The sequence below is a fragment of the Pelodiscus sinensis genome, chromosome 6 (genome assembly GCF_049634645.1).
Source record: "Pelodiscus sinensis isolate JC-2024 chromosome 6, ASM4963464v1, whole genome shotgun sequence".
NCBI lineage: Eukaryota > Metazoa > Chordata > Testudines > Trionychidae > Pelodiscus > Pelodiscus sinensis.
In genome coordinates, this window is record NC_134716.1 from 20,429,280 (window position 1) to 20,456,484 (window position 27,205).

The 27,205-nt window shown below is 39.5% G+C and overlaps 1 protein-coding gene across 9 annotated transcripts in view; it reads right to left on the bottom strand.

The window, feature by feature from the left end:
• Positions 1-27,205, bottom strand: part of ADAMTSL1 (ADAMTS like 1) — a 707,788-nt gene that overhangs the window by 516,721 nt on the left and 163,862 nt on the right. For all 9 annotated transcript variants that reach the window (XR_012904618.1, XM_075931513.1, XM_075931510.1 and 6 more), the window contains exon 2: positions 8,732-8,851. Coding sequence is in view for 8 of the 9 variants with exons in the window: in XM_075931513.1 (XP_075787628.1) it covers positions 8,732-8,851 (120 nt within the window). In the remaining variant the exon portion in view is untranslated. The remainder of the gene's footprint in view (positions 1-8,731; positions 8,852-27,205) is intronic.

Below are 27,205 nucleotides of genomic sequence, written 5' to 3' on the forward strand. Positions count from 1 at the left end.
GGCCACCAGAGCAGGGGCAGTGAGGGATGACGAGTGGCCAGCAGAGCGGTGCCACAGAGCAGTGATCAGGTGGATGGCGAGTGGCCAGCAGAGTGAGTAAGATGCCTTCTACCTCCCCTTCACTCCGGATGGGCGGTAAACTTGGCAGATGCATCACTGCACTTTGGGTCTGCTCTGACCAAAGGCAGCACCTGTGAGTGGGGTGCAGAAAAGGATAGGGCATATGAAGGAGACATTTACATTGCTGGACTTAAGAACCTGAGAGGCAAAGGACATTGCCTACTTGAGCTGGGACAGTTACTAATGGTTTTGGTTACGAACTCAATGGTGTTTTCCCACACTAATAAAGGGGAGAGAAGTAAAGTGGCATTAAAGGTGTCTTTTCTATCCTCTGACTCTGTGCTGGTGAGTGGGGAAACATTCGCAGAGGCACCTAGGGTGTTGTGTGAATTTCCCAGGTTACTGGGTAGGGGCTTGACCCAGTTCTCTGTTGGATGGATGGAGAGGACCCCCTAGATATTGAACCCGGCCCTGGAGGCTGCTGGCACTACCTGGCAGAAGGGCTACACTTACAAGCGTGAACACCACCATGTGGTTCATATGACTAATCACAAATAAACAAGTCAAATAAAATTTCAGATATTACCTCATCATACTTCTCAAATCTATGAGTAAAAAATTCTAGAAACACATTCCCGAGGTTAATTTCAGTAGAGATGAACTGCAGGAGGATAATGTGATCTGCTCCTTTATTCAATTCTAGACAGCTTTGCTATAGTCAGTTTGATTAAAGAAGATTCCATCATGTTCCTATGAAATTTCAGCATTTTGGCATTCGTACTGCACACGTGACATATATCATCTTTCTCTTAGAAACTATCAAGCCTCCTCATTAAAGCAACAAAGTTGTATGCAAACTAACACAGAAATAGGAGTGCATTAAGCAGTGCAAATTTGTGGGCTCTGAAAATAATGCAAATCAGTTTTATGTGTTATGCCCATAGAGGAAAGGGGAAAAATACTGCCCCCTCCCCGCCTCCAAACAAAACAAAACAAAACCACCACTACCACCTGTCTTACAAAGCAGACAAAAAAATTTCCTGTTATTCTGGAAAACTGATGACCAAACATTTCAATTAGTAATTTGTTACACCATGTTAGCTGTTGACAATTTTAAGCTGTCCATATGCAGGCTTTCATCTACTCCAGAAAAACTGAGTTACATCACCAGGGCAGCTCCAGTAGTGATGGAAGATGTAGCACAGCCAAAGATCGCATTCTTATCACTTTATAATCTAAAATTACTCAGTCTTCTTGTATTATTTCTCTGTCCTTACTGGTATTTGCATCTACATAACAGAAGAACGGACATACTGGGTCAGACCATCAAGCCTACTATCCCTCTTTCAACAGTGACAGGTGTCATGCTTCAGAAGGAATGGAAATTGAATGATCCAACCCATGCCATTCAGGTCTAACTTCTAACAGTTAAAAACTCAAGCATACATAGTACATTTGCTTACATCCCTTATCTTGGCTAATAGCCATTGATGGGCCTATACTCCATAAACTCAATTCCTTTTTTAATTCATTTATACTTCTGGCCTTCACAACATACCCTGGCAATGAGTTCCACAGGTTGACTATATGTTGAATGAAGTGCTTCATTATGTTTATTTTATATTTACTGCTTATTAATTTGATTGCATTGTCCACAGGTTTAACAACAACCTCAAAGAATGTTGATAAATTGGTTTCATGATTTCCCCTTTACAAACTTTTATTGAGTCCTTCCCAATAAACCATCTCAGAGGTAGCTGTGTTAGTTTGTAACGTTAAAAACAACATGTAGTCCTGTGGCAAACTAACAAAAAATATATATAGCATCATGAGCTTCTTCAGATGAGATGATCTATTTGCTGTCTATTTGTCTGCTAATTCTGTTGTTTACAGAGTTTCAGCCAGTTTGCCTCATACTGTAGTTAGGCTTATTGACTTGTAAGTGCTCCAGGCTTACCTCTGCAGCCTTTTTACATTAGCTATCCTTCAATTACCTAATACAGAGGTTGATTTAAGCAATACGTTACGTACCACAGTTAGCAGTTCTGAAATTTCATTTTTAGAGTTTCTTTAGAAATCTTGGGGGGATACTTTCAGGTCTTGGCAATTTATTATAATCCTTCTCAATTTAGCTTAATTAGCTGTTTCCACACTTGCCATTTTAACAAACTTTGCCGAGGACACCACATCAATAGGAGTTGCAAATACTAGAAGACAGAGTAACAAAAAGGCAGTGGATGAGAAATAGCAGTCCTTCAAGAAAGGGACATGGGAGTGAAGGCTGGAAAGGGGTCCCCGGTACTTTCCCGCAGCAAAAAGAAAAGCTACTCTACACATTTATACACTTGCTGTGTCTACATTGCTGAGACTAGGTGGCAATGAGAGGTGCATATGAACTCATGTGAACACTGATTAATTATAAATGTAGATTAAGACAAATTGTGTTCTAGATCAAATTAAATCATGCTTAGAGCACCAGTGTCAGTAAAGGATAGTTTTCCTTATGTGGACAAGGCTAACAATACCATTTTTCTAATGAAATCCCCCTTTTCTCATACATCATCTACAACACTAGATACAATTTTGGCAATTTGGGCAGCTGCAAAACTTGGAGTCCAAGCGTTGGAGTGTATTTTTTGTTCAGCAGTGGTATCTTGATTGGCTTTCTAACAAAGAAAAGAAATATATAGCTACAGTAATGGGTCCCAGACATTAAAAGGGTTATGCCCCTGTTTTTAAACAGACATTAAAAAAGTCACTGTTAAGAGTAGATAGGGGAAATGGACGAGAAAAAAACAAGAATCTTTAAAATAGGAGTGCATTTAGAGGGGTTGGAATTGAGAGACTTGGGAAATGCCAATTCTCTGTCTAACTTTTTGAAGATTCACAGATCTCTAAACATATTTCTAAAAACTTTGCCTTTTTAAACAGATAAACCATTGAGATAAAAAAGCTTTAGCAATTTAAAAGTAATTTAATCTGCAGGAAGCATATAGCTTTTTTTTAAATAAATATAGGATCAAAATATTTATTGGAGATGTTTATAAAGGAAAATTCTCTAAACAGGCTGTTCGCAAAGAAGCTGGGCCTATATTCAAAGAACTGTGTGGACAAAGGGATACTTGATTTTTTGGTTCACCTTACGTTCATGCAGTTTAATGTTATAGATGTTCTCCAAGTACCCTGAGGGATGTCAGAGAAGAGAGCAGTTTATCATCTCATCTGAATTTAATGCAACACATCACGGTATGATTGGACCACAACAGCATGACTTATGAGACACCAGACAATCAGTTCTCATACCTGATGAACTCATGACCCAACTCAGAAGAACAGAATTCCTTTAATTAGAATTTTGTTAAAGTTATATGGCACTTTCAGGTTGTGCTCATGTACACTGATTTTTGGCTTCTTCAAAACTGATTACCAACCTATAGCCCTGGAGCCAGTTGGGGATTTTGAGGGTAACTGCATTACGAAAACGTATATTTTGTTAGGAATTGGAAATGTGTGCTTTAAGCCTCATTGCAGAATGGCGAATTAGTGCTTGAATCAGCGCTATTGATAAAGAGAAGAGGTGGGGTGTATCATCTCTCTAGCTTGCTTCCACTGCTTCTCCTGTGGCCGCAGGAGCAGCAGTGGTGTGAACTGGGAGGAACTGGAGCAGCTTTTCTCCATTTCTTGACTTTTCATCAGACTGGATAAGAGATCTACGTTAAATCTTGTTTTTAAGCCACTCTCATTACTTTGGTGGGCCTGACTCAACTGTCAAATGTTTGTTGTGATAATCCAGTTCCAGACAGCCAAAGGGAACAAGAGTCTGATCCCCACAGAACAAACAATTGATTCAGCCAGGTATATATAATATTATTGTGTACAAACAAATGCCAAGTCAAGTCAGTAATGAATGCATGTAATGTTTTGAACCTGATGATCATCAGCAGAGGTGTGAGCAGGGTTGGGTTATGTACGCATACATGTTGTAACCAGAGTACAGTTACACCCTACAGTGATGTGGTAAAGCAACCAGGCAGCAAGAGGCACCTCTCAGACGATTCGTTCACACGAAGCATCTAATGTTATACAATCCAGGAAAGAAAATTAAGGGTATGTCTACACTACCCCCCTAGTTCGAACTAGGGGGGTAATGTATGCATACCGAACTTGCTAATGAAGCCCGGGATTTGAATTTCCCGGGCTTCATTAGCATAAAGCCGGCGCCGCCATTTTTAAAAGCCGGCTAGTGCGAACCCCGTGCTGCGCAGCTACACGCGGCACGGACTAGATAGGGACTAATCCGAACTATCTGTACGCCTCGTGGAAGTGAAGGCGATCCAGAAATGCAGGGTGCACGCCATGAAACACCAGCTCTCCCTTATGACAGCGGGCACAATGGGAAGCTGTTCAGAGGCAACAAATATCTCTTATCAAAGATGAGAATTTAGTCGATGTGGAAGCATAAAGCCTAAGGTGACATCTTTGTGGTTTTTTCCATGTAACTAGTACATGTTTCCTTTGTCTTACTATTTCATCTGATGAAGTGGGTTGTACCCATGAAAGCTAATAAATCTGTTAGTCTCTAAGGGTGCAGCTACACAGCATACCATAATGCATTTGCTTAACTTGAAATAAGCTACACAAATTGATCTACGCCAGTTTGCGTAGCTTATTTCAAATCTGGGAGTGTCTACACAGCACTTATTTAGAAATAGAGCACTCTTCCTCCGACTTCCCTTACCCCTCATACAATGAGGGTTACAGGAGTTGGAGTAAGAAGTCCTCTAGCTTGTCAGTATTTCAACATTATTTTGAAATAACGGTAGTTGTTTTGAAATAATGTTGCTCTGTAGATGTAGCCTAAGGTGCTAAGATCGTCTGCACAGAAGACTAGGCAAAAAGGAATGGGGGAAAAGCATTCTTTTGAGGTCTCAGAGCAATGAGTTAATAAGCGAACAAACTCATGGAATTAGGGCTCATGTGGTACTTTGGTTGAAAGATCGGAATTACTGCGCTGTACTGTACTGTTCCAAGTGTAATATGCAGTAAAGTAAAAACGTGGGCAACTCTACATTCTACTTTACTCAACACTCCCCATATGGTAGTTAGTAGACAGTGACCCACGAAACACTCTTGCTGCAATAGTTTACATGCAACAAAACTACATTTGATCTGCTCCCCAGAAGCTGCATGGGATAGTTGCAGTCCGAGTGCCAAGTAAACCACATTATGTATCATATAGCCACACACTATTCTCTTATGAATGACCGCACACTGGGGCAACTGGCATTATCAACTGTGGCTGTCCAATAAATAGATACATGCCTATGGCCAGAGGACTGCCCAAGAGAGCTGCATGCCTTCCCTAGCACATTGGGATCATTATACCAATTGTGCCAAGTAAAGATAATTCACTGCTGGTTAACATTGCTCTACTGGTTCCTCCTCTAAAAGGGTTCTTAGCAGGGGGACCATTTGATCCAACACCGACAGCTATCCAAACTGGAGTAATTTCTTAGGATGCCTTAAGCATGTGCACAATCCTTACTGCCTCCTTTCCCATAACATGAAAACTCAAACAATCACACTAGAGCACAGTGATTTTAATGTCTCAGTGCAGTTTGTGGTAGGTAGATTGCTAGTTGACTTCACTAACTCAGAGGATCAGGAGATTGTATACAGTGGGTGGATAATTCAGGGGACCACTAATAACTTTCATTGCTTTGCCATTTGAAATATTAAAGAATAATTAAATCAGAAGAAAACTCCCTCCTCCACCTCTGCTCGGTTATATCAAATTTCATAAACATATGGAGGATTTCAGAGTTCCTTCAAAAGCGAGAGAGACTGGCCTCTGTTGGAGGCAAGATATCAGACTAGATACATTCTTTCTGTGATCCACTCTAGCAAATACTGTATTACCTGATACCCAACATGAGCTTTCCTTGTATTAAACTGTCACTTTCATTTTTTTTCCCCTCAGAAATATTTTTATTTGAAACATTATCTGCTTGCATTTCTTATTCCAAAAAACACATTTTGCTGATGTGTCATTAGAAGTTTCATAGAGAGGAGACAATAGACACCTCCAGAAAGAATATATCATTTTATTATATGAGGTGTAGGTAGTAGTGCCTATACTTAAGATAAACTAACCACTTTCCATTATAAGACCTTGTTTTCTAGTTGCTTATAGCTTTGTCAATCTTGAACTACCTAGTGTGAAATTTCTAATGCCAGGTATCTAGCTCATGTTCATTTTTTAAAATATCCACAACAACAATACAGCTGTCCCCCAGAATGAGGTTAGGGAAAAATGTTTTGCTCACATAAAAAAAAAAATATCTTACAAACATTTTGTTGAGAAGCTGTTCAGACAACTTTAACTCAGCCTAATGTGCGTTCCTCATTTTTGAGTGTCTGACTTGAGATCCTAGATTCTGATTTGCAAAAGTGCTGAGAATTTACAGCTGCAACTGAAATCAACTGGAGCTGTGCCTTGAACGTATCATGTGCTGTATAAAACTAGGTCTAAGATGCCTCAAAAAGCCACTCAAAACTAATATTTATTTTTTACCTTAATCTCTCTGTGCTCCCCATCTGCAAAATGGAGATAAAACCTCTCATCTCATAAGGGTATCATAAAGATAAATTCATTGATGTCTGTGAAACACTCAAATGGTGTAGCAATGAGCACCTTCCAAAAGCCCAGGAGGATATTAGTGATTTTGTCATCAGATCAAGGTTTGAATTTTGTGCAGGAAATAGGGCCATGCACTGAACAAGGAGAAAACAAAATATCGAATAGCAGCTCACTAGTGAAGCACCATCCATCCTGTATACTTATAAAAGCAGGGGTTCTGTGGGGGGGAAAAATAGTATGTGAGCATTTTGTAAAAGAATGTCATAACACATCTGCAGAAGGGTGTGAATGAAGGTGCTACAAGGAACTTTAAATCTGGCATCTCCTAACTTTTGAGTGCTTGACTTTGCAACCTTCATAATGCTTTTGGATGTAGTTGTGTGTATGTATATAATATGGGAGAAGACAGTAAGAAAGAGGGCGTGGTTATGGGACAGGAATAACAAACAGTATCTTGGAAGAAAACTTTGGGTAATTTACACTATGCTTTCACTTGTCAACACTATCGTAATACACTTGCAATCAGGCACAATACCAAGACATTCCAAGACAACAACAGGACAAAACAGGACTGTTTTGTCAGTGAAACAGACAAAACGGTAATAAAAAAAGCTGCTTGCTGGACTAGGCTGCATGGTTCTCAATGGTTCTAACACAGCGATTCAGGCCCCCACATCATTAATCATGGGGGGAAATTATAGTATCTTTAGAAAGAATCTTTATTGCACTGGCAGTAAAGCAGTTGCTTGATACTGCTCTTCACTCCCTATAAAATTACAAAAACAAAGTGTTGATTTTGCCCAATTTGTGAACTCTTTTAGTGGAATTGTAAAACGCCAGTTTGTCAGAAAGCAGATATATCAGATATACACAGTGGATTGTTTAATGTTTTGTATTCCCTTTGTTAACTGGGAAGCAACAAGATTTATCAAAAGACATCCCTCCAACATCCCAGTGTGATTTTTTTTTTCACAAAAAGTAATTGGGTAATCTTTCATGGCTAAGGAATGCTAACTTGAGGCATTTCTTTCCTAGACTACTAGATAAGTACATATCGTAGGCAGTAAGCATCATTGCTCCACCATATGATTCAATGCTGAGTCTCCTTTTTTCAGTTTCTTGGTCTTTCCCCTGCCCCACAGGATCATTATTGTGGTCTCTAACCTCTAAAACACATCAACCATCCGGAATACATCAGCTGCTGATTTGTCACTATTCCAGCTGAACCACAATGTATTAGAAAACAAAGACAGCCTTTGAAAGGATTAGGCCAGCAAATTTATTGTCATGATAAAATCAGCTGTTTTATTTCAAATTCAAGCACAATTCAACATATCACCAAGAACTGATTTGCTGTGTAGTTTTTCTAACTTAAAACTATGAGAGAACAAACTGCTAAATATTAAGTTAGAAATCCCTCACACTTTCAAACAGAAATATTACACAAACACACACTATGATAACACTGAATGGATAACAAAAAAAACAACTTTCTTTTCTAAATCCATTTTTCTCTTCCTTTTTAGTGCCACATTCCATTTACTTACTCTTCACAAAGCATCATTTATTTTGTTTACTGTCCCTTCAAGATGAACACAGAAGTAGTTTTCAAGATGGTATTTCAAACAGAACCTCTGAAATATCAAGTGTTTTCCCCATCTAAACTTTTTGTGGAACACAGAAACTTTTGTGCACGCCACCTTGCATGTGCATATGAAATAAAGGCAGAAACCTGGACACCTAAAATCTCAAAATTGCTACCATAATTTTAGGGACCAATGGGCTCTTTCAAAAGTCTGTCCCTAAATGTTCAACAGGTATACCATACACAAGAAATTTTTCACACAAACCTATCACTCCTCAAATTGTGTTTGTATTCTGGCTGTATATGTTGTTTTCTTCACACCATCTAAAGCCCGAACCTTTACAGAAAGGGACAACAGAGCGAAAGACCAGATGTAAAATGTCACAACCCAGCAAATGCTACTTTTGGGATACAGTATTAATAAAACGAATGTGGAAAAGGCCTACCTGATCTTCAGTTTTATGGTTACTCAGCAAGTCGGACAGGAAATCATCATGGAGGCTCTCTCGCCGAATCAATGTAAATTCACGCAGAAAAACAGCTCCTTCATTTTGGTTTCCACAAACCTGAAAGATAATAGGGTATTAAGAAAAACAGTGCTCCAACACTGCCATCAGGATCTCTCCAAGAAAGAAAAGGAGGAGACCTGGTGAACTAACATATTTGATAATGGCTTTTTGTCTTAGACTACTGCATTAATTCCAGCTTTGACCAGAGAGGCCATTAATGAAAATAAAAACTGGCATTGAAAAGAAACAAATAATGAGTAGTTTGCTCAACTGTCTAATGACACAGAAGCTGTGTTTGTGGAACAAGCTGGAATTTTGTTTCTCCAAATGTATGGCCTTATGTATGGCCTTAGAGCAGTAATTCATAGTTAAAATGCTGACAGTGACATGGTAACTTCTTAAACACAATCTAAAGGTAGTAGTGGGAAATTTGGCTGGGAGAAAGGGGAAACATTTCAGTATATGTGGAGATGGATGCTACTATGGTTGAAATCATGAATGTATCCAAGAAAGTTCACATGCATCCTAGTGGTTAAGGGAAATAAAATATTGCATGTGCATAGTCAGTCATTTTAATTTAATTTATATGTATTTTTGGGTTAGTTATTTCCTAGCCTAGCAAAGTTTGTAAGCTCTTTGGGGCCTATACTGTCTCTTCATTATACAGTGCCTTGGGTGTTACTAACAATAATTAATTTTTCGGTCTGATCCTTCATGTTATCAAAGCCAAAAAGAATCAATTTTTTTTTTAACAAAACGAACATTCATTTTAAGTTCTGAAAACCAGTGGTACTCATGAGGGTTTTTTTTCCCTTCAAAGTTCCCACAAGCAAAAAGCTGACTTTGGGCTGAAACAAACTATTAAAAATAAGAAACTCAACAGTAAAGAGGAAGGTTTGAGGAAGTTAACTGAAAACAGGGAACCCACTGTCAGCTAGAATTCTAGAAATTTTCCTATTTAACTTCTGTCGCAACATGTTTTGATCAAGGCTCAACTTGTTAAAGTACAGTCTTGCTAGGTTTTTTTGTATTTAAATAGGTCCATGTCTCTGTGCACACAAATATATATTTGTTTTATATGTTTGTATTTGCCACTACAGCCTACACATCTAACCTAACATATATATCATTCAAGGGTCAACATTTCTGATCAGAGATTATTAAAGCATGTTAAGTTTTCCTTTGGGGAATGGCAACCACTTTGGGTACATATGGAATACCAAGTCCAGTAGTAATATATAATAACAGGTGTATTTGCTTGTGAGCGTGAGAAGAGCACATTACTTATGAATATAGAAGCATTACTCACAAATCCTTTATTACACACATCTGCCAGCTATTTTGTAAATAAGAAAAAAAGCTATTTCTGATTCCCCCCCCAGTTGGGCTGATACTGCTACTTGTATCCCTCCAGCTGCAAAAACTAGATACAGTAATTGCCGTAAGTCTAGCTGCAGTTTTAAAAGGCTGAGCAAGAGAGGAGCATCTGGAACACCATGGATATGGCATGCAGTATGTCCAATGAGCAGGTGACAACTAATTACCACTCCTTGGCAGCTAGCTGGTATTGAAGTCTAAAAGGAAGGAGTCTTTCCTTCCAGTTTGGCAGCAAGAGAAAAGATGTTGCAAAGTCAGTATGACTACAAGGGGGTGGTTAGAAGAACTAATAAGGAAAACGGGGGTGAGTAAGGTAAGAGGAAAGGATCTAGGAAATAACTGAGTACAAAATGGGTGGTGGATGGAAAAACCTGGTCTCTCTGCTCAGAATAAGCTGACATATGTTCATACTGCTTAGGAGAGCAGATAGTCCCTTTAGTATATACGTTAGCTGCAGTCAGAGTCAGTGAACTCCTCCGCTGTAAAGTTTAAAAAAAACTTTATATGAAAACAATATGGTTTTATGATGGCACTTAAATTATATCCAGCCTGAAGCTCTGTAGTGAACATTGAATAACATTGTGTCATAGCACTGATGGATCCATGAAACAGCTATATGTTCATGACCAAAAATGACTACTAAAATACATTGTCCAATAAAAAGTTTATGGACTATAGATTTTATAATTGCAAAAATCTCCTCAAAATAGCTCCTCATTAATCCTGGATGGCTTATCCCATTTGTGACAGCTGAGATTCAGTGATAAAAAGTGACTTTAGTAATGGAAATTGTAGGTTTGGGGTTTTATTTTTTAAAATGTTCTTCCTTACCGGTGACTTAAGGCAAGTGGGGCTAAGAATATAACTACAGGTAATTAATGATTCAGGTCAAGTTTGAGGAAGCTGAATACAGGATCTGCTAAACATTCTTTGCTCAACCTCAAGGGTACCACACTTCACCGTATCTGTCTGTGTGTGTTCCATTTTAAAAGCCGTAGGTTCCAAAGGAAATCTTCCAAAGTTAAAAAAAAAAAAAATCTAGGCCCTGCAGATAGCCTGAAACAAAGACTCTGGAAGCTCCCAACTTGCTCATCCTTCACTAATATCACTATGTGGTTTAACACTAACGCCTAGCAATAATATGCCATGTCAATATTACCGGTTTCACGGATAATCATTTTAGCAGATGGGATGAAAAGGAGGTAGGAGTCTAAAGCTGCTATAGGGAAGGAGACACTGAAGGAATTAAGGAAAAAGATGACAATGACAAGGCCCTGCAAACAACTTTGAGAGCAGTGTTTGATGAACATAAATATGAAAGGAGTCAACTAAACAGAACAACCATGGCTCATTATGAGGAAGGAGATCAGGGCATCACTTCATGATTGTTTTATGACTCCTGGTGCTATTAAAAGATGAATGTGCTTTCCATTTCTAATGGCTGCTCAGCACTCTGTAATGTGCATACACCTAATGGTGTAAATTCACCGGAGATGAGAGCTCTGGTCTGCCTACTGACTAAATACAGAACAGCGATAGAAATGAGTTAATACTAACTAGGAAGGAAAGATGCAGTGTCTACTTCCACTGACTAGTGCTTCTCTACAAATAGTCTCATTGACTTCACTGTGGCTAATCATGGAGCAAGATACCACTCACCCTGAATAACGGTGGCACAATCTGGCCCATACCAAATGTAACAACATAGGTCTAGATTTTTATATCTTTATTCATGCATATAGCCCCAATAATTCCAGTAGGACTACTCTCAAAGTCTTAGCAAGCAAATGATGTCCAAAATTCATACATTTCAAACACCTTTTTGCACCTGCCAAAAGACGTTTAAATATAGTAACTATTCAGTCCAGAAGACCAAGCTATTTAAAATCTATTTTAAAATGAAAAAGGAAGTGCCTTACTGCCAAAATTCTGGTTACAAAATATGCAAATGTTAGTAATATAAAAAACCCCATGGAAGAAAGGTGCCTGCCCTCTCCTAAATGAAAATAGTAGTATATTCCTCCTCTGACATGAGCATTAAGTGCCAGTCCCACTGCATCTCTTGACTCTGCACAGCAGTTACTTAACCAGGAAAAGGCATGCTGAGCAATGTCACACGTGTCCACACAGCTGCTGGCTGCCAAAGGCACTTGTTGATTAGCTTGGCGGTGTTGCCTTAAGGAAGGATTTAGCAAAAATCCCACAAAGATGTGCTGAAAGAAGATGAACACTATTACTGCATTTCATCGCTGACAATTTTGTACCCTGATTTTGATCTGAGCTCTTTTTTATTCTTACCTATTCTTGGATTCAATGGTGTGAAGTGTCTAAAATCCCAGTCCACATCTGAATTTTGTAAGTTGACTTCATACAACGGGCCAATACAAAACTACTGAATCCAAACACTTCTTAAATGTGGAAGTGAGACTGCAAGTTTGAGGCCTGAGTCTGCTATCTTTAAGCACATTGGGTTGATAAGTCAGCAGGGTATGCACTGTTAAGCGCTATTTTGAATGCTGCATTTTGGGGAATAACTTACTTGTAAAGTCCTACTGTCATCAGTACAGTTAAGGTTGGCAGAATCAAATGCCTAAGATGGTAGGTTTATACAACACATCCAGGATGTTATTTGAAGGATACAAAAGTGATAATTTAGAGATCTTCAAGGTCAACTATCTAGATACTCTCTTATGAATATATGCCGTTTTGTTGCCTAGTCACCCAGTTTTGGGAGTCCTTCAGTAACTTTAATGGCCCACTTTGGATAAGGTTGCAGGTGTCTGGTTTTCACGTAGACAGTTCAGTATTTTGGTCTTCCGTCCGGTAAAAGAAAACGGTCTGTTTTCCTTGGACAGAAGGCCAGCAGCATCTGTGAGAGTGGGGGGAGTGAGCAGCACGATAATTTAAAGGTTCAGTGGACTTTTTTTGCTCAACCAGATTTTTAGTATTTTCTGCAAATTTTGCCACCTCAGTGTTTACCCCCTTTTCCAGATCACTTATGAACATGTTCAATAGCACAGAACCTAGTGCAGATCTTGAGGGGACGGAGCTCCCCATAAGCTGTATATCCACACATTAACCTAGTCAGTACTCACAGGCAGTCAAAAGGGATGGCCCTCCTGCCACGTCAAGGCCCCAATTCTGAGCTGGAGCTCCTGTGGTAGAGAGGCACCTCTCCCTGCCTAGCACCAGTGTTCCTGCCAGAAAAGACAGCTGTGGGGCGTACTCTCCCCCTCGTGTAGCCACAGGGCAACCTGCATTCCAAACCCCTCACCACAGAGCCCTCACCCCATATCCCAACCCTCTGTGCCAGCTCTGAGCTCCTCATCCCTGACCATACCTCAGAGCTTGTACCCTCAGCTAGAGCCCTCCTAGTCCGAAGCCCTTCATCCCAGCCCCACTCTGGGGTGCTCATCCCCGGGCAGAGCCCTCATCCCAACCATCTGGCCAAGCCCTGAGCCTCTCTTCCCCACAGATCCCACACCTCCAGCCAGAGCCCTCACACCTCTGGAACTCAACTCTGAGCCCTGTCCCACACTTCAAATCTCTTGGCCCCACCTCCATTACATGATTTTTTTACGTGCACCAATATGAAGGTAGTGTGTCACACATCTCCTCCATACTGGTACACAGAAAATTCATTCCACGCCTGTGAGGGAAATATTGGAGGGAATGCTGCAGTGGACCCTGCTATTTATCACATTCCACTGTTTTCTAGTTTAAATGTTGGCTGCATTCCCTCTACATACTGGCCCAAACTGGTTTTGAAGGGAAGTTTTGTTTCTGGACCACAATGTGGAAGATTTTGAACAGCTCAAATGGGAGTTACATGCTCAACTCTCCCTGATTTTCAGGGGGCGCTGGATGCTTTACTCCTTTCAGTCTTTGAAAATCTCCCTTCAATTTTGATCCTGTTCTGTCTCAGTTTGATACATTAGTTTTAGAAATGGGAGAAATACTGTTTCATCAAAACCAGTCCTAAATGTCATTCCTAGGGATTGCAACTTGTTCTTCTGGGATGTGAGGATAGAAGTACATAATTTAGGGGTTGGGTTTTCTGTGTCTGGGCTTTCCAAACCATTGAATTTTGTTTTTATTGTGATTCTGAATCAGCAACTTGTCTCTGAAAACTAGCTATTGTGTGTAATGGTTTTGTAGATTTAGTTCTGTGAATGAAAAGGAGACTTATTTGGCTCCTCTGAAGATATTCACAAAGTGCCACAAAATACAAATACAAATAGCAATATATTTCCCCAGGGAATGTCTTATTCAGCTGGGAAGTGTTCCCACCAGAAAAATCTTTTAGCTGAACTTCAAATATATTTAATCTTCGCCCCCCTTTTTCTCTCCTCCTTTCCACAGAGATTTAATTCATTATTCTCTTAATGGTAATGCCTTGACTTTTTTAAAAAAAAAGCTGCATGAAGGAAAAGTGGCTTTGTGCTGATTATTTTCAGTTCTTAAACAGTCACAAAAGAAGGGTCTGGTTAATGTATTCATTGGAGGAATTATTTAAGCTCCATTTCAGTCTCTCATTATAAGTGAACAAAAGAAACAAAAGTGATTTGCACTCAAGAATTACAGCATGAAGTGTCCCTCAAACAAAACCACCAGCAACTTTAGAGAGACATTAGCAATGATGGGGATAAATTTGTAAAGCATGCACATGCCTACACTTGACCCTCAGTGTTCTGACAAGGGAGAAAGCCAATATGGCCCCATCAAATGGAGTGGCAAAAATTCAGAATGTACAAAACACAGAGCCCTCTGCCAATACTACTGCTGCCAAGCAACCTTTACTGGAAAAAAACATGAGGAGAGTGTGGGAAAGAAAGATGAACTAACATAGAAGCAAACAAATCAATGCTACACAACCACTTTTAAATCCTGTTGATTAAAGCCTTCTTCCTAGCAGTTAACAAATCACCATAGAATATGCAGGTGCAAAAAGGTCCTATACTAGTCTGCTGACATTCTGCTTAATGGTATCATCTATTTTTTAATATGCAGGTGCTCCACCAACATTATTTAGAATTCTTTAAGGCCCAGTTTAATAAAACAGGATGAAAATAAAACAAAAGGAAAAGGAAAAAAATAACCTAGCCTGCTTTGACAGTGGGATCCATCTAAGGCTAGAATTGCACCCATGTGTTCCTTTACAAAACATGCCAAACTGTTATTGTTGCTCAAAATACTTTAGAGAGAGCTACATGAATTATAGTGGGATGTGCCGTAAAACAAACAAACAAACATACAACCCAGGAAATTACTGCCGCCTCTTATCTCATGGATTATTCAGCTTTTTGTAAAAGAGTACATAGCTTCATTATGTTATTCTTTGCCACTTTTCAGAGCAGAAGCACGTCTTAAAATGTGTGTAAAATGGTATGTGAATGTGACAAACTAGATGAAGGCATAGTTTGGAAAATAAATGTGTAAACTTCAAAATTCAGCTTTGCCAATATACTTCAGCTCTGACCTGGCACATACCTCAACTGCTAAACTATTGCAGGACATAGAAGCTGCCTGCACAGAGAATGCAGATTACATGGTAGTTTAGGACTGTGAATAAATATTTACTTGGGATTAGTAAACCAAGTCATTTTCATTTGTGACCTAATAAGGATTAGCTAGTTTTCAGACAATGCTAGGATTAGTCCAAAAAGTGTACTTACACTGGCAGTCCACATTGTAATGAATTTACTTAGGTTACTATATATTTTACTCCATTTTACTTTTTGAAGAGCAATAGAAAATGCCTTTACATATTAGGCTTGTTTTAAAGATCTGGCAAACCACAGAACCTCCAAACTCACCTGAATCATTAACCTGATTTGGATGTGAGTAAGACATTTATGAAAGATTTTGTTTTACTGTATTCTTGTACCACCCAAGTCTCATGTGACAAACGGAAAGCTGGATTCTTTCTCAGTGGCTCACAAAAGTTTATCACCACTTTATTCTCAGTCTGAAAAAAGCAGAGACTACCACACTATTTTGATTTTAACAGAGATATAATATTCTTTAGGTTCCTTTTTTGTTGAACATGGTTGAGAGCAATAATAAGCTGTTCTGCAGAAGGTATCATCTGTCTTACTCAGAACTCATTGCACTCCTTTTAAACAAAACTTTAGAATTATATATTTTATTCCATTTTAATTTTTGAAGAGCAATAGCAAATGCTTGTGTTTTGATACTGAAGCTTCACATCCCTATGATCCACAGTAGTAAGTCAATGAACTTCTAGCCAGGGGAGTCAAGAAAGAAGATGTACATTATGGAGATACTCAACTGTCAAAAACCCTTAATCTGGTTCTCTGCAATTAGGTTCTCTTTGCTGCCCGCTTTGTTGGGAATGAAGTCTACTTTCTTTTAAAGTGTTCTGGGATACTACTTCCCCTGAGGACAAGTGACATTCCACTCTACCTTTTGTTTTCTGCTTAATTCTACCTTCAGCCTACAGAGTCCAGTGTCCTTTCCACAGAAACAAACAAAAAAAGGTCAGACAAGATTCCATCCGCTCTAGGATCCTCTATGGGAAATCTTCCCATGGACTATGTTTAGCGTTGGATCAGACCCTAAAGTGCATTTTCTCACAGCAGTTCAATTATTGACTGTAAGAGCACCAGATTATCTTACTGTACTTCTATTATATTAGGTAGAGAATTCAAAATTAAGGTATCTTCATTTTGGTGATTCCTATGCAAGTTACAGCACATCTCTGCAGTCTTGTCACAGGAATGCTCATCACACCATTTAACTGATTAAATAGAAATTAGAAATCCAACAGCAGCCTAATTATTACAGAGAGAAAATGTATTTTGCTTTCATTGTTTCTACTGAGCAAAACTTACATGTAAAGTTGTAATAGTTGTGTTGGCCCCTGGGTGTTATCATCTGGACCGTGGCAAACTCCCTCAGATTTCTACCACTCATACATTAAACTCTCTATGGACAACTCCCACAGCAGAATCAACTTCCCGGACACCACAATTAGTTTCAACAGAAGACCCTTACATATAGTTATATAAAAGAAACCCATACACGACTACACTTTTTTTTTTTTTTTAAACAGACCCAGTAACCACCACAAACTTACCAAGAAATATATTATTGACAGTTGGGCACTCAGCTCCCACTCTCTGAGGAGAAATTCTCCACTGTACACCTTAATACATTCAAAGCTGCTTTCACCAAACAGGGACACTTAATCAGAGAAGTGGGTTGCATTAGGGAATGGACCACCCTAGAACCCCAAGAGATTCTGCTTCAACACTGAAACAAAGCCCACTCTGACCACATATCCCAAGCTGTCACCTACCACCCCCGCATTGGAATTCATATGGTCAAAAGCGACATGTGGAGGCCATGGGGGGCACATGCTCCCCATGTCTCGGGCGGGAGGGGCAAGAGGCGAGTGAGCAGCAGACAGGACTTTTCTACCTTATATTTAGCTGTGACACTGAGTACCTCTCCCAGACCCGAGGAAGAGCTATGTGTAGCTTGCAAGCTGGTGTCTCTCATCAATAGAAGATGGTGGGGCCACAGTCCTTGGGTGTCTGGAGGGAGCCCAGCTCCTGCAGCAGGGGTCCACTCTCACTGGAAGCAGCATGGGAAGCAAAGCAGAGTGAATCTAGCTTGTTCTGTTCTTCTGATATATTGCTTAGGGGAGGGCACAGGACTAGTTCAAACTCATTGGCAGGGAGCTCAACAAGATGGTTGGGATAGCAGAGCAATCTGGGGCTGTGTTGTCCCACTTCCCCCACTGGTGCTAGTGAGTGCAGAGAGGGGGCCGACTCCTAACTCTGCTAGTTCCCTGGGCCCCATCAGTTGGGGAAAGAGGTGTGGTTGTCCTGGCTCTTCCCTGAGCTGGAAAGGAGTTCACATGGCTGGTGCCCCCCTCATACTCCGCTTAACCAGTCACCAATGCATATGGAGCATCATCAAATAACTACAACCCATACTTTATGAGGACTGCATCCTGAAGGAAGTCTTTCCTGAACCTTTCTTCTGCCCCAGCCTCTCCAACTCAATATCAGAAACAAGCTTTCATCAGACCAAGATTCATCAGCTCAAAGCAACACCAGACCCTGTCAGAACAACTGATGCAAAACCTGCAGACATGTCTCCACTACTACAACAATCAACACCTTCCATGACACACCTTTCAAGACCCATAGTTCCCACATATGCCTTATCACAATTACATGTGGCATCCCTCAGCCAGTGCACTAATTGCTGCATTAGCATCTATGTTAATTGTGGGCAGCCTGTGGCCCATCAGGGTAATCTGTTGGCAGGCAGAGACATATTTTGTTTACATTGACCATCCACAGGCGCAGCTCCAAATGGCCACAGTTTGCATTCCTAGTCAATGAGAGCTGCGGGAAGCAGTAGCCAGCATGTTGCTGTGGCTCGTTGCTTCCTGCAGCCTCCATTGGTTGTCAACATCAAATGCAGACACTATGGGCTGTGAGGGTCCATGCTGTGAACAATCAATGTAAACAAAATGTCTCGTGGCCCGTCAGTGGATTACCACGATGGGCCACGTGCAGCCCGCAGGCCATAGGTTGCCCACTACTGAACTATATGGAGGAAACTAGACATTCACTATGTTCTCAAATTAACTCCCATAGAAAATTTTTTAAAAAACCCACCACATCACCGGTGGGTGCACACTTTTCACAGAACAATCACTTTACATCTCACCTGTCTATCCTCATTTTCAAATGAAACCCTCACAAGACTTTCAAGGGATAATTCTGGGAGATCAAATTCACAACATTGCTTGGCTCTAACAATCATCATGATCTTAATAAAGATGCTGGATTTGTAGTCTTTTATAACAATCTTTTATTAGCTGGCCACTTCATCTTGAATGGTCCCTTATAATGCACAATAATTACTTATGCTAAACTAACTTTTCAACCTTTTATTTTATCTATGACATTCAGAACACCTCTCCCAGACATGAGGAAGAGCTCTGCATAGCTTGAAAGCTTGTGTCTCTCACCAACAGAAGTTGGTCCAATAAAAGATTATTTTATCCCCTCCCCCCGTGTCTCTCAAATCTTATATAGTATTTACAACAGCTCAGTATTGACAACTGAAATGGCCAATAACGGAGGTCAGAGTACAATCATATTCATATAACCTGCAAATAGGTATTCTATGGTTATCTTGCCCGTTTTTGAACAATGTTTAAAAAATGCTATGCAATCTTTTTTTTTTTTTTTTTTTTGGACAGGCAGGGAAACTCTTAATTTTTCATCAACATGGCAATGGTTGTCATTTTGTGCCCACGTTGCCACATTTTCATGAAAACTTGTATATGGCTAAATTAAACCTTAAGATTTTTGCATCATTCCGAAGAAATAAAATGTTTTAAAGATCCAACAAGAAATATTCTGGGGAACATTAACTTCATACCATGAGATAAACATGGTTCATTTAAACCCATTATCTAGACTTAAAGGGGTAATTCTTACTATATTTGATTTTGTAGGTCTTATATTTTGTTTCAATAATGCATTTGATGGTATTTTTAATATTTCCTGACAGTGGTAAAACTAGTTTTAATAACTAGTTGGGATTGATCCTGCTTTGAGCAAAGGACTGGACTAGACCTCCTGAGATCTCTTCCAACTCTAATCTTCTTTGATTTGGTAACTATTGGGTTATCTTTTTTTTTTTTAATGTTTGACAGTATATGGACGCAGGGTTTTTTTTAATTTCATGTATTTGTATATTGTTGGACATCTCTCTTTTTCTCTCTCCATTTTTGGTATGCTGAAACTCATCACATGTGTTATTAATGAAGTGAGTTGGGCAACACTTGCAGTCTCAAATTCCTCTCAGATCTTTATGCACTAAATATGGAACCGAACAGTTTCTGTAATTAATGTAAGGGAGGCAGGGATATTTGACATACATTTTATGGGACATAACATATTATACATTACATCAGCTGAAGGCAAGTCAGTGATTTATACCAACTGAGGATCCAAATCAATACTTGCTTCATTTGTAACATTACAAACATCAGCGTGTAGTCCTCTATGCTATTAACTGCCTTGGCTTATCAGTTAATCTTGTTGACTAGATGCACTCTATCAGAGTCATCAGCAGAGGAAGGGGGGGATGAGATTATCTATTGCAGAATAGTTTGTTACACCTGACAATTTCCCCATATAGATAAGGCTCTAGTATAGCTACTGTATTGTTATACATTTTATTTGAAAGCCTAGCTTTTATTCTCAGGTTCACAGCATGAATCAACCCCAGTGTACCCTTTATTATATGCTTTCTGCTTAATATTCAGCTTGAAGAACAAAAATGAATTCTAAGGACCTTGTAATAAATTTTACAAATGGATTATTTTAGGGTAGTTTAAAAAAGAATCCTGGCAAGCTTCAGGCACAATATAGAGCAAATGAAAATTAATGGTACCTCCTTGTAATGTCTAAAAATGTGTTCCTCTGACGTTTTTATGTAAACCATAGGAAGAATGTAAAGACTAACATGAAGCACAGCATAGAGTTGCCAGGTGTCCAGTATTTGAGCTGGACAGTCCAGTATTTGAGCTTTCTGTCCAGGAAACAAACTGAGAAATTATAAATGAGAAAATAGAAAGGTCCGGTATTTTCTAAATAAGATGTAATGTAGATTGTAATGTAATGTCAAGTGTATCTGGTATTTTTGTTGAAACCATCTGAAAACCCTACCACAGAGATCACTTAACTCATGCCATGTAATCACAAGCCCACCCTAGCCATGTAATCACAAACCCACCCTACAAGTATATAGTATATACTTTTTCAGCTATTACGCTCTCTCTGCCATCCTAAAAGAGCTCTTCCTGTATTTAATAGAAATATAGAGGGTTCTGTTCCTGTAATTTTAATTTTGCAAAGTGGGAAATATGATCATTATAGTACATTCATATTCTAAAAATAATGCAAGAACCAGGTGTTCTCTAATAATAACTTGATTCCCAGTTACACTGTTCTCGTAAATAGATTTTTACTGTTTTCCTCCCAAATCCAAAATTATTCATGTATTTATTTCTAAGGCAGAACAGAAAGTAACATAAATGTGTAATTACTTAGCATTTTGTTTTCAAGATAATGATCATTTGATCCTGATACAATCTCTTACTATTTCGATTACTATAGAACCTGTATAATCCAAACAGGATTGAGGTTTTATTGTGCTAGGTACCGTATAAGAGCAGAATAAATAACAGTTCCTGCTGGAACAATTCAGTAGGTATCCATGAAATGGTTTGGAAAATATAAATACTCCCAAATATTCAACTCACAAATAAACTGTTTTGTTTCTAAAATCAAAACCGCAAGTGAGATTTTTTTTTTCAGGTGGAAGTGTTTGGTTTTGTGTTTTTCCTATTAGTTTTCATGTCTGTCAGAGACTGGAAGTGCTAAAATGCTTCAAGATATCAAGGCTGTTCTTGTCATATTTCCAGAACAACAAATGACGAAGTACTAGAAGGCTCAGAAGACATTCTTATAAGATTTCTAGTAAAATTTTACAGATTCAGGCAACAGATACCATATTTGGAATAAGCATGAAAACTTTCAGGTGCTTATCCAAACCAAATTTAAACGCAGGCCTTCTGGGGTTTGCCCCTTCTCCCTCACTATTACAAATGGATCATCCAGGGCCTAGTCCTGCAATGTGAAAAAGGAACTTCTAACACTGGAGAGGATTAGTACACAGTGCACTCAAGCCATCTTTGAATAATTCTGAGCAAGCAAACAGGCATGCTCTATAATCATTTAAACATTTATTACTTTATTTCAAAGTTATGACTTCTTCCCTCTATTTTTAAGCAGAAAAATATCTAATATTGGCCCGGGTATTTCCTTTTTCCATTACCTACTTGTCCGGCAAATATCACTTAAAAATAAATTTGAAGTTAACAAAGATGTTCCTATTGGCTAATATTTTTTTTAAAAAATGCTCAAGGAGGTTGAGTTCTATTTTCTTCTACAACCAATACAGCAGCACAGCTGTAGCACAGCAGCCATGCCATTGTAGTGTAGACACTTGCTATAGCAATGGAAGTGATTTTGCGTGTCACGTTAGTACATTCATTTCTTCAAGAGGCAGTAACTTGGTCACTGGAAGAATTCTTATGTCAGTCTATCTCCAGTAGACCTAGGTTGACCTAGCTCGATTGTACAGGGTGTGAAATTTTTCATACCCCAGAGCCATGCAAGTAGATCAACTTAATTCTATAGACAAGGCTTAAGCCAGCGTTTCTTAAACTTTTTAAGACCGAAGAACACCAAACAATTTCCTTATGAGGAACACCAAGGATTTTTGGTTTAGGGGCAAAAAAAGGTAGAGGGGAAAAAGTTATTGAGGAGAAAGCTATTGAAGAAAAAAAGGGTTGGGGAAAAGTTATTGAGCCAAAAAACAAAAACAAAAGAAAGGATCACCTGCCCCCTTAAGGGTGGCCATTTTGAATTCTGTTGTTCTCCGTGGCACACCGGTGTGCCATGGAACACAGTTTAAGAAACACTGGCTTAAGCACTTGGAGGCCTAAGTCTCATTGAATAAATCAAAGGCACTTTGACTCCTAAGTGTCAAAGTCACATTTGAAAATGGGATCTAAGCTTGTAAATCACTTACTTTTTCAAAATTATACCAATTATCTTTCAACCATGAATGTGTCAGACTTGGACTCATGCTACAATTTATATCATACCATTGGTTTACTCACCACCTCAGTTTTTCTGGCATAAATTAAGGAAATTAAGCCAATTTTAACTCCTTGTTGTCTACATTAACAGATGGTCACTTCCAGACAGCAAATAAAAAGAAAACAAACAAACAAATACAATCAAACATAGCTTTAGTCAAGTAAAGAGATTTCATTTTACTTGTATTGGACAATATATGCAAAAACATAGTCATTAACACCTCTTTACCAATTATATACAGTTCTATCATTTCCAATTTCCTTCAAGTCCACTTAAGTGTACTAATGCTTAAAAATTCTAAGACACTACATATACTTAATAATATGATTGAGAATAGAAGATCATTAATAAGGTTAATCATAATTGGCCTCACAACAACATTTTGGAGAAAAGCCATTGTTCATTGAAAGGACTTGAGCCATATGCATTCAGTGTGGATATGGTATTTTTTTGCAAAGACTTAACAGGTCATTTTTCTGCCCTAATTCTCTACAGCAAACCATGGCTCAAAAGGGATCCTTAATTAATTTTCTAATCTGAAAATAAAGCCACATCTAACAGAGTAGTTCAACAGTTCATATTATAAAGGAAGATCCAAAATCAAGGCAAAGATAGCGAAAGGAAGCATTTGTTCACCACATTTTGGGAGCTGAACTATAACACAAGGATGATAAAAAGCAGAGCCATACGGTCATCTCTTAATGAGAACCAGAAAGATGTCACTGGAGAAGAATGGGAACTTATCTTTAGCACTTTCCCTTAAGTGTTCTGCATAAAAAGGGTTATCTTTTTATCGGATTTACTAGTCTAGTAGCACAGAAGAAATAAAAACCCTCATTGTCATAAGGACAATAAGGTTTCAAAGCGACAATGAGATGCTTACTATATTCTAGTCTCTCCTCTTCCCTGAACCCCTGCCTTGGCAATCTCCAACATTGGGTCTCCAAGGATGAAGAGTTGCCAACTGTAATCCTCTCAAAGCAGACCTATGCTGCTAATTCATGAAGTGTCAATAAATACAAAAAGACAATAGTTCATTCTATTCCCCCAGCTAACTATCTGTAGTGGTGGGTGGTGACTAATAGAATGATGTAATCCAAAGTCGCCGTCTGTTGGAGGTCACAGTTCATCTACTTCCACTAAGGAATTGCAGCTGTAGAATCGGCAGCTTTTATTTGGGAGTAGCTTGGCCACATCACTCATTAAAGAGTCTTGCAGCAGCAGTTCCTCTCTTCCCCAAAGTAAGACATAGGAAAGGAGAAAATTACAAAAAAAAAATCATGGTTCAACAATATGGCTGATATCCAGCATTAATGAAACAAGGATCATTAAAGTAATCCCAATGTATTAAGACGTGGAGAAGAAAAGTTGAGAGTGCTAATCAAAGTGTTTTTTTAAAGTTAAGTTAGTGAAAATAAATACAAACTAAAGCAGCTTCTACTTCCCTTAACCCAGACTGTTGAAATAGGCCTCCAAATGCCCAGCTGAGTTTGCTCATGCTGAACCCTGCACTCTTCCCCCAGTGGAGTTGTATATGACACTGCTCACACTGTGACACTACTGCTGTGTAGCCTTCTGTGGCTCCCAATATCCCATCTGCTGTGCGGTTTCCCTGCCCAATGGCTGTTAATGGCAGCATTAGGACATGGGCTCCTGCTATGTAAAGTTGTTTCCACCTACGGCTCTGATGGGGTTGCCAGGTGTCCGGTTTTGAACTGGACAGTCCAGTATTTGAGCTTTCTGTCCAGGAAACAAATTGAGACCTTACCAGGCATATAAATGTCCAGTATTTTCTAATTAAGTCAGTTTTATTATCATGAGTATCAGTACGTAGTTGCATACTGCCTGGCTGGTAGACACACTCACACTGCATGAGCATGTTTACCAGCCAGGCAGTACGCAACTATGCAGTAGAGAGGAGGGGGGTGGGACAGGATGAAATCCCCAGGGCCAGACTCACCTGTGCACCCTGCTGAGACTGCGTTCAGGACGGGCAGCACCCTGGGATCTGCGTTCACCTGGGCCAGCCCCGCTCCCTGCTGGGCAGTTCCCCCTCCCCACACACACTTCCCCTCCCTGGCCAGCCACAATCCCTGCCAGCTGGTTCCTGCCCCCCGGCCAGCCCGCATTCCCGCAGGCCGGTTCCCCTCCCCCCCCGACCTCATCCCATCAGCCCCACTCCCCCCAACCCTCTCCCAGCCAGCCCTGCTTCCCGCTGGCCAGTTCCTTCCCTTGATCTCCCCCTGGCCAGCCCCGTCCCCCCGGACCCTGTCCCGGCCAACCCCCCCCTCCCAGATCTCCCCCAGCCACCTCCACTCCCCTCCTGTCTCCCCCCAAGCCCCATCTGAGATCAAGTGTGTCTGGTATATTTTTTTAAATCATCTGGTAACCCTAGGCTCTGATGACTTCAAGCAACACCAATGCAAGCCTTTTTGTAACCTAGGCTCACCTTCTCAAAGGCCTTCTTGTCAACACCAGGGATTTTTCTACTGGTTTAACTATAGTGATATAGATGCACCAATGCAAAACGTTAATATAGACATGCAGCATGGGTGTAAAATGTAGCATGCATACTGCAGTGAGTCACAATAAGGGTCTGCAGCAGAATTGGTTGAAAATTTTCTGTCAGAACATTTTTTGGGAATAAAATGCAGATTTGAAAAGGTCTGAACATTTCATGGGAACATGTAGATTTCATTGACACTTTTAGTGAAAATTATCAAAACACTTCATTGAAGTCAATTTAAAAAAATGTTGGATTCAGGATGAAAGGAAATTTCAAAATGTTGAAAATTTCCCACGGAATTTAAATTCAGAGTTCCATCCAGCAATACTTTGCAGAGCTGCAGCTACATTAGGATAGCGATTGACACAAAAATCCCTAGTGATCACAAGATCTTAGACCATTAGTCTACCTAAATATTGGACTTTTTAAAAAAAAATGCCAATAACTAGCTCAGTGTTTTCTTCCTGCAGGTTAGGGGCCCGTTCTTTCAAATAAGCACTTAATATTAATCACAATGCCTGATAGACTACATCCCCTTCCAGTAAGAAGCACCATACATGCTGTCACAGTTCCCATGCAATTACACTTGTATTTCCCCTCCCCCTGGGGTCTGAGGTTTCCTGCCATAACCTGTGTCTAGATAGGAACTCTTGTCCCACTCGCTACTGACTGAAGGATTTTAAGGCTGCACAGCTATCAGCCAATCTGCCTATCAGCCAGATTCTGTGCTTTGCTTTCGTGCCAAGGGCTATGTTACCACACAGAGCTCTTTTTAAGCAAACACCTTCATTCTTAAAATAGAAGAATTATAGAAATAACACACACAATACAAGTTCCTACATACATAATAAAAGCACACCCAAGGTCAACCAGCCTGCAGATGGTGTCATAGAATTTAAAGTCCTTTCAACATGGAGTGGGGCCCCCTTTTGAACAAAGGTTCTTTCAATTTCCTGGATCAGGAAGAAAGCCCTAAATCAGTTCATCCTTTTATACCAAACGCCATCTCTATCTCCTTTTCTCTAGAAAAACATTTAAACCAGTACATGCAGACCACTACTTGGGGTGATACCACTCTTAGAGGTGGGTAATCTCAGTAATTCAAATTCATCATCTCCCACTATTTGGTTCCTGTAGGAGCTGTGACCACCTCTCCCCAGTGGCATGGAATGCAACAACAATTAAATCATTCTTACATTTAATACAGAGATGGCCCCCAAAGATTCTGCACGCTATTGCAAAATCTCTCACATATGCCTCATGGCATTTGTACACATTATACTTATTTATGCACAATTTTTCTTTTATAGGTATGGATACAGGGATTGGCTTGAAAATGAGGGATTTTTTTAAAGTGGTATTGATTATCCAGCAATTAGTTTGTTTCAAAGAATTGTTTTTCTGAATCACCGTGAGACCTACATTCAAAAAAATTTAGTCTTATTTCAGAGTAAGTGTTCTAAAAAGAACCTGCAAAGGCCCTTTTATTTTTAAACATCTGCTAGCACTGGAGGCAAGAAAGTATTAGGGTCGCCCAGTGCCATTTTCTCAGCTCCATCTTACCACTCTTGAGTTTAAAAAAGAAAATCCCCAAGTTCTTAATGCTAAAGATGTCATCAACTCCAACACATGTAAATTGGATGCTCTCAACATTTAGGATAATTTTCCCTGTCTGATATAAAACATTGTGGCAACATTGTCTGTTAATATTCTGACAGTGGAACCTGATATATAAGTTTGGAGATGTCTGCAAGCAAGGCGCACTCCCCTGAGTTCCAGAAAGTTTACGTGCAACATCCTTTC